Source organism: Phalacrocorax carbo, chromosome 25 (assembly GCF_963921805.1).
Source record: "Phalacrocorax carbo chromosome 25, bPhaCar2.1, whole genome shotgun sequence".
Lineage (NCBI taxonomy): Eukaryota > Metazoa > Chordata > Aves > Suliformes > Phalacrocoracidae > Phalacrocorax > Phalacrocorax carbo.
In genome coordinates, this window is record NC_087537.1 from 7194636 (window position 1) to 7202949 (window position 8314).

Here is an 8314-nt window from a genome sequence, read left to right on the forward strand (position 1 = left end):
TGCCACAGAAGGCAAACCCTTTCTTCCTCAGCAATCCAATAAAATCTCCACCAAGAAAAGAAATATATGGAGGCAATGACTGGGATGCAGAAAACTTTAATGACTCTGAAGGAGAAAACGAGTTCCCTTCTAGAGAAGTTTTCCAGAGCAGGGAAAGCACAAGCAGCTGTCTGCGCCCATTGCCCAGCGTGGAGATCCCACCTGCATGCTGCATGGAGGGAGAAGTGTCAGAATATTCCACAGGTTGGCTCTGGGGGTCTCACGGTCCAGAAGAACAGAAGACAAGAAAGAGATAGGAAAGAGTGGAAAGCCAGGGAGTTAGACTTTGGCCATATTTTCAGAGAGCCCCAGCTGACCTCCTTTGGGAGGGTATCACTGGATGTTCAGCTTCTCTGAAATCAATGGCCAGGAGCTCTGTCCTCAGTTTAGCAAGAGCTTTTGGGTTCTGGGCAATCCTTGTCCAGGCTGTCACCCGTGGCTTTAGCAGGGAGGGCACCTTCTGCCACAGTAGCGGCTGGTAATGCAGGAGAGGTCAAAGCCCCCGGAGGAGATGGGCACTCCATCACAGCTCAGGATGCTGCCAACAGCAGCGGAGGTGGACGAGCCCACCACGGTGCTCTGTGGGAAGGAGCTGAGGATGGGGCCGGGCAGGGTCACCACCACGGGGGAGGGCTCGATGACGACAGTGGAGTTCTGGCACTGCCTGACACAGGGCTCATTGCAGCTGTTGGCCAGCGGGGTCGGGCCGCAGGGCCGGCATGGCAGGCACTGACTGTAGCCTCCATGTCTCTACTTCCTCCCCCTCCCACAACAAGCAGACCCAAGATCTGGCATAGGCCAAAGCTGGTGTCAGCTGAGAGGTCCATTGAGGTGAAACCTCCTTTCAGTGAAAGCAGAGAAGGAGAAGGGGCTTCAGACTCACCTGACTCCCAAGGAGAAGGAGGCAAGAGAACTGAATGAGAGACAGGAGCTGGGCTGGCTTTTACCATGGGCCTTTACTGCCCCAGGCTGCCTGAAGCATCCCTTCCAGCGGTCATTATTTTCTGACAAGTTCATCTTGAATGCAAAACATCCCAGCTAATGCTGTGGGCTGTGTTTTGGCTTCCTAAATTGCTGTGTTTTCATTTCCTGCTTTATGTCAGGCACATTCCCCAAGGAAGGCAGCTGTTGCTGGCAGGAGGAAAGGCTCTAGCATTTCCAAAGTAAAACACATCAGCATGGGCAGAGGACTCCACTCATATGCTGGAGCAGTCAAGTAAATTATGTCAGTCTGGGTCACACCTTTAGGTGTTTTTGCGGCCCTGATGGCAAGTAGTGGCCCATCTCCTGGGTTTGAAACTATCCCGCCTAACACTGCTCCCCGGAAAATTCTGCTGGCCTGTTTTGCCTCATTCTGTTCTGCACCAGGGTGGGAGGCATGGGGAGATATGTAGTGCAGGCTCCTTTCCATATCTCAGAAACAAAGGCCTGACAACAAACGGCATAATAAAATGCCTGATTTAGTAAGACAGAATAAAAAGAGGAACATAGATAGCAAGTAAGCCTCACATCCCTTCAGACACTGGGATCCCTGGATTCATGCAGCATTGTACAGACACAGCTGTATTTCCCCGACATGTTGTGCAGATCCCATCCAGAAAGAGCTTCTGGTTCACTCCCATGCTGTGGTGCCTTTTATTTTGTGTAATAAAAAAACCAAAACGAACCAAAACAAACCAAAACAAAAAAAACCCATACATCTTCTCCTTACACACTGGGAGGTTACTTCTGCCATAATACCCACCAGTGCACAGCAGCCCTGGCACAGGGTGCTCCAGAAGATTTCCTTGCTGCAGCTACTCATGCTAATGTATGGGCTTCTCAAGCCTTTAGTGCAAGCCCCAATAGAGTGGACATGTGTTGCCTGAGATCAGTGATTTCTCAAATATGATGTCTTCCACAAGGCTTCCAATACGCCATCCTTCTCTGTGCAGTCCCCCTGAATACCCAGACAACACCATTAGCATGTTCAGGTCCTTGTCCTTCCCCAGAATGCTCCCCAGTATCACTGCTAGGGCTGTCCCCAGGATTTCCCCAGTTGAGTGCACTATTAGTCATGCTTATGTATGTGTTCTCTTGTCTACACTTGTCTGCATTTGTGCAAGTGTTTGTCAGTGCAGGTTTTTACATGATTCTACGCCAGTGGGCATGAGGATGTGCATGTTTACGTGTCCTTGTGTGTCACTCATCACGAAGGAATTTGCCAGTCACAGCAGGGGCACTCTCCACTGCTCTGTCCACAAAATGCCAAGTTCCACAGAACAGCCAGAGTCAGAGGGAACCTGAGCGTAGCTGAACAATAGTAGAACAAACCTGGCAGAGAACTGCCCACAGCACAAGCACTGAAATGCAACCTTCTGTATTATCAGCCCCTGCAAAGTTCACACTCCACTACTGCTGATTTCAGGCCCCAACAATGATGGTTTGACACCAGTTTGGATTCTTAGTTTAATTCAGTATGATATTATTTGGAGTGCCTCTGCATAGCTGGAAGTCACCTCCCTGTTCTACACCAGCCCAAGATACAGCTGTTGTCCCAGGTGCTAGAGAGTGCAAAAGGATGGGGTTTCCTTTATGAGATCCTTATTTGAGGCAAGGAAACATTACTGGCTCATTGGCAACTTGATGTCCATCAGGACCACCCAGGTCATTTTCTGCAAAACTGCTTTATGGCTGAGCAGTCCCCAGCAGACACTGGTGCATGGGGTCGTTCTTCCCCAGGTGCAGGTCTTTGCCTTTGTGTCCAAAGGGTGAAGCATGGGTACCTAGTTGCCCTCCCACAGGCACTGCACCAAACCAGCTCCTTCCTGTTGTGGCTTTCAAGGTGCTCATATCAGCTGGGCAGTCTGTTGCAGTCACCTGCACCATCACCTCCTTCCACTGAAACCCATCCTGGTACCGGTCATTCAGGAGCAGTGAGCCCGCGTACCTACTGGGCACTGCCAGGTCCTCCAAGAACAGTGGCTGCTTTGTCTAGAGGATGTTCACCACCTGGGCAGATTTCAGCTGAGGGTCTGTGATTTACAGGGCCAACCTTACCTTGCAGTCTTGACTGACAGAGGAGTGTATTACTGTGGAATTAGATGCACAGCAGTGAAGGCTCCTCTCTCCATTGTTTGCAAAGTACCCACCAAAATGAGAAACACAGCAAAGGCTGCAGATTTGCCAGGAGGCTAGAGAGAGAGGAAGGTGCTGCCCAGGAGCAGTTATTCCCAGTGCCAGGGCTGCTCCTTGGCACTTCTTCGCTCACCAGTTCCAAACTGGTGATTTTGCCTCCCACCCCTGTCCTTGTCCCAGTCTCAGCCCCTTTCCACTGTGCCAGCAGTGCTGGGGAGCCTGAAGCCCTGACCTTATGCTTTGCACAGGTGTAGAGCTGCACTAGGGATGGAGCTACAGATCCCCCACTCCACCACCCCACCAGTCTGCCCTGCCCCAGACAGCACTGAGCCAACCCATCGGAATCAGGACTCCATCCCCCATTCTAGGAATGTATATGTTCACCCATTAAAATACCTTTCCTTCACCCTTGTCAGCTTCCTTCCCCTGTCTCTGAATCCTCATGCATGAATAAATACTGAACAGCTGTTTCCAAAATGACAGAAGATAAACTAAGATAAACCTGAAACCTTTTGAAAAGAAAACTACACCTGTGCTTCCCAGAGCCCTGAACGTTATGAGGAGCCGTTGTGCTTTCAAAAGCCCTCTCACCAACAAAGAGCACACAGAATCAGACATGCTCTACAGCAAGGGAGAGATGTTCCCTTACAGAGTAAATCTTACGAAGGGAGAGGGAAACCCAGGGAAAAGTGCAGGAAGCCAGTGAGATTGCCCACTCTCTGCTGCAAAGACAAGCAAAAACAAAAGGTGAATGGGCCTCATTCTTGCCCTCCTCACCCCAGAGGTGTGACTATGTGTCCTGGTTTCTGCTGGGATACAGTTAATTTTCTTCATAGTAGCTAGTATGGGGCTGTGTTTTGGATTTGTACTAAAGCCAGTGTTGATAATGCAGAGGTGTTTTAGTTGTTGCTGAGTAGCGCTTACACTGGTCAAGGACTTTTTCAGCTCCCCGTGCTCTGCCAGGTGCACAAGAGCTGGGAGGGGACACAGCCGGGACAGTGACCCCAACTGACCAAAGGGATATTCCATACCATATGACGTCATGCTCAGTATATGAAGCTGGGGGAAGAAGAAGGACGGGGCGGGATGTTTGCAGCTATGGCATTTTGTCTTCCCAAGTAACTGTCACGCCTGATGGAGCCCTGTTTTCCTGGAGATGGGTCAAGACCTGCCTACCCATAGGAAGGAGTGAATTCTTTGCTTTGCTTTGCTTGTGTGTGCGGCTTTTGCTTTACCTACTAAACTGTGTTTATCTCAACCCACGAGTTTCCTCACTTTTACTCTTCAGATTCTCTCCCCAGTCCCACCAGGGGGGAGTGAGTGAGTGGCTGCGTGGTTCTTTGTTGCAGGCTGGGGTTAAACCACGACAACACTATATCACACACTCTCTGGCCCACTCTGCAGGATGCAGCCATTTCATTGTGCTGCCTTGTTCTGTAGTGTGCTGAGAGTCTCCCGAGGGACAGGGATTCTGGAGCAGGGAAAAATGATCTTCACCATGGCCATGCCAGCATGTGTCCTGCTAATCCAGTCAGGTGAGTGTATTCATACACTTTGTATTGTCTCCTACGGTTTTCAGTAGGCTACGCAGAGGTCTGTGCTGACAAGATGATGAGGTCAGGGAGAAGTGCAGAGGGATGATGGAAGTAGATATCTGAACTTTCCTTTTCTTTGGAAAGACAGAATGGTTTGGGGAAAACACAACCTTAAACACAAAGCAAGTGACAGAAGGAAGTGATCTGCTCTGTAGATTCATTTCTGCCTGTGTTGCAGGTCTTGCTGGAGATGACCCCCAGAAGCAATGCTTCTCCAAGGTTTCAGCCACAGCTAGGCAGCGAGTGGTTCTGCCCTGCCAATCCACTACCAAGGAGAGTGAGAGCAGTTTGAATTTCTTCTGGTTCCGCCAGCTCCCAGGGGAAACCTTGACATTTCTCCTGCAAGCATTTAGAGCTTCAGGGAATGACAGGTTCCGCAACGGCAAATTCTCAACGGTCGTCTACAAAAATAAAACAGCCCCCTTAGAAATAGCAGCTGTCTCTGTCCAGGACACTGCGATTTATTACTGTGCTTTGAGACACCACGTTAAGCTAAGCCCCACTTCCTCTCATGCAAAATCTGCATCATCAAGAACAGCACAGGAAGGGTGAGGCTCAGCATCTTCCAACCTTGGCAGTGCTTTCATCCCTGAAATGATCCTCTCCTTCTTCTATCAACCTTTCCAACATCTCCCACACCAACTCCTCCCTACTTTTCTCAGAGACCCCATCTATGCAGAGGTATTCAGACCAGGGACTTAGAAACGCAGGACCATGGGACTGTTTGCAGATGAGCTGAGACACTCAGCATTCCTCACTTCCTCCCACAGAAACCTACACTCCTCAAGGAAATGATCAACATAGACATAGCCTCCAGTTGCAGCATCAATCCTTACCTGCTCTTGGTTCATCTGGGAGCTGACACTGCAGATCCCAGTGCTGCTGGGGTGGCAGCGTAACCCAGCTGCGGGCAGAGCCAGGGGATCCAGCCTCTGCTTTGCTCCTGGCCAGCCCTAGACCACAGACCTTCATCTAGCTTCTCTTTGCAGAGCAACCAAGGAAAAGGAAAGCAGCTTTTACCTTAATGCCTCAGCGCTGGGCTGGGTATCCTTCTCTGTGCTGAATATGGTTAAATGATGAGATCCTCCCTCACTCCAGTCAGCATAAAGTCAACTTATTTGGAAGATGCTAATAAAGAAAAAAGCTAAAGAAGGCATAGTAAAACTAATCTATACCTAAATGACCAATAACATAGCAACCCATGAGGCAAGAGGCTCTACATATTAATAACAGGTACTCCCTAACACCGCCCTGAGATCATCAAATAATGATGACTGATGAAGATTAATAAGATTGAAGATCAAAGATGATGACAATGATGATGATGTGGTTCCCTGGGGGCTGTGCTCACTGTTTGGTAGCATTCGAAGAAATTGAAGGCGCGTGCCCAGTGGGGGGTGGTCGCACCTTAGAGGTGGGCAACTTTTGGGGTGGAGGTGTGCTTTGGTATTATAATGCTATTATAATGAGCAAAGTTCACCAAAAGGACAGCATTTTGTCAACAGCATGACGGACTGTTGGCCCAGGGTAGCAAACACGCAGCGTACCAGCTCCATGGTACCTCCAGTTCCCATTTATCCCAGAGCCTGGCCGCGATGGCTCCACACCGCTCCACCCTCCGGGCAACGCCTCTTAGAGTCAATACACCAAGTTCTCCTGGCATCGCGACATCTATGGTTACCGGGGAACTTCCATGGAATGGATTCCTCACATAGCAGCTGCATCTTTTTATGTATCTCGCAGCTCACGCAGGGATTGCGATCAGGTGGTTACCATCTCATTTACGGATTCTGCCTGTTCCTCCTCCTGTTCTTGCGATGGCCCTGCTTCATATGCATCCCTTACTAAACAAGCTGATTTTCTTGTGTGTTTCTTCTTGTGTATAGGGGCGACTGATATGGCACAGGTTGCTTCTCTGCTTCAGCTGTACCCCAGTACCTGTTGTGGGGGTTGGAGCAGCCACAGTGCCTGTCATTTTGTCAACAGTGCCAGAGACCTTCTCTTCCCCTTGAGGGTTCTGAAGAGTGTTGAACAGGGCTCGGTGGGCATGGGCCAGGCCCCAGCATGTTGCAGTGATTTGTGTCTCCCTAGAATGGCCACGGTAACAACATACTTTTCCAAATACTTTACTATTTTTCAGAATTCTGCAGTTGTTCAGGGAGAAGTTCCAAAACACTGGAGGTGCCCACTCTGCTAGGTACTTGCCTGTACTATCCCACATACCCTGCCACCTGTAACTATCCAGCCTTGGGGCAGATCTCTGGATTATATGCTTAAATTGCTTATTAACCTTAGACAAAACTGGAAAAATATTCCCAAGATATGCCAATAGAAGTGTCTTAATTAACCAACGGTGTTGAAGGTACTGAAAAGCTGTGCTGTAGCTGGGCACCACTGAATGTGAATGACACTGAATGACATTCACAGACATGTGAATATTAGCTGTTACTGACACACTTAACTGTATGGATACCTTGTAGTTTCTTATGCAGGGTGCTGGCTTTGTGGGTTACCACCTAGCACCCATCTTTGCACAAAGTGAATTGAATAAAATACCTCTGCTCTGTGTGTACTTTGGCATTTTGCACACTAGACACATGGACCCGCTTTTTGGGATAACAGTTTTAGCGATCCAGATGGGGCTGCGCTGACAGCCTTGCCTGGATCGTCTCGCTCTGCCCAATGATGGGAAGTGGACTGATGTGACTCCAGCACGCACTGACCTTTTGATCAGGGACTCCATCGGCTCCGCTCCTGCAGTCAGGCAGTGGTTGACACAATGGTGCAATGCTTATCAGAGGAGGTATTTTAATGGGAAAAGGTGGGTAGAGTGAGACCTTTTAAGGAAGCAATAGGAGGTTATTTTGTAGTTGCTCTGCATAAGGCACTTCAGGAGAATTATGCAGAAGCAGCATGGTTTCATTTCTACACATTGTATTTGTGTGTGTACCACAGGGAAAAACCCTCATTTTGCATGTGGAAATCATGATGCAGGGAGAAAATCCCTTGTTTTGCCTTTGGAATGTATATATTCCCCCAGAGAATGCATGCAGAGCCCAGATATGCCTGCTAACTGGAAAGGCTTTTATGAGGAACCCCATCAAGGAGAACATTGAGGGTGTCGTGCAGCAGAGCTTCAGCCTTCCATGTGCTTGGGGCCGTGGGGAACCCAGCATGTCCTACCATGCCGGGCATCTCCAAGTGACCCAGGGCACCTTAGGCCACCCTGGCTCTGCATCCTCCGGCTGCTTCTTCCCACCTCAGGCCTCCAGCTTCAATGGGTTCCTCGACCCTCTGCAGCTCCCCTTCCCACACCCACCTTGGATCCCCTCCCCAGGGGGCCGTGATGGTTCTCCCATGAAAAGGGAGGGGAGGGGAAGGGTTCAGACAGTCTGTGGAGGGCCACTGTGGAGTGGGCAATGCTCCTCAAAATGGTGGTACCTGTCAGATTGTGACATTGTGTCAGGCCTCAGTAGGTGTCCCATCCTGTGGTGCTAGGGGGAGCTCTGGGATCCCAGTGTGGAGGATGAGCACAGGGAAGGGAGTGTCCGTGCTCTGCTGAG

General features: G+C 49.8%; 1 protein-coding gene across 1 annotated transcript; it reads right to left on the reverse strand.

Annotated features, from left to right (window-relative positions):
* Window positions 1-379: 379 nt before the first annotated feature.
* On the reverse strand, window positions 380-6414 carry LOC135317407 (feather keratin Cos1-1/Cos1-3/Cos2-1-like). Its single transcript, XM_064473704.1, has 3 exons — window positions 6313-6414; window positions 2899-3012; window positions 380-789 (listed from the first exon to the last, which is right to left on the reverse strand). Exons 1-3 carry the CDS (start codon window positions 6412-6414, stop codon window positions 481-483), a joined length of 525 nt encoding a protein of 174 aa, XP_064329774.1. The 3' UTR covers window positions 380-480.
* Window positions 6415-8314: the final 1900 nt, after the last annotated feature.

Excerpts from the sequence above, each read along its gene's own strand:
- LOC135317407 (XM_064473704.1), bottom strand. The coding sequence starts at position 6,414 with ATGCCAGGAGAACTTGGTGTATTGACTCTAAGAGGCGTTGCCCGGAGG. Across the intron at positions 3,013-6,312 it reads GGGATAAATGGGAACTGGAG|ACAAAGCAGCCACTGTTCTT; the intron begins GTACCATGGAGC and ends AACATCCTCTAG. Across the intron at positions 790-2,898 it reads GGAAGGAGGTGATGGTGCAG|AGACATGGAGGCTACAGTCA; the intron begins GTGACTGCAACA and ends GGGAGGAAGTAG.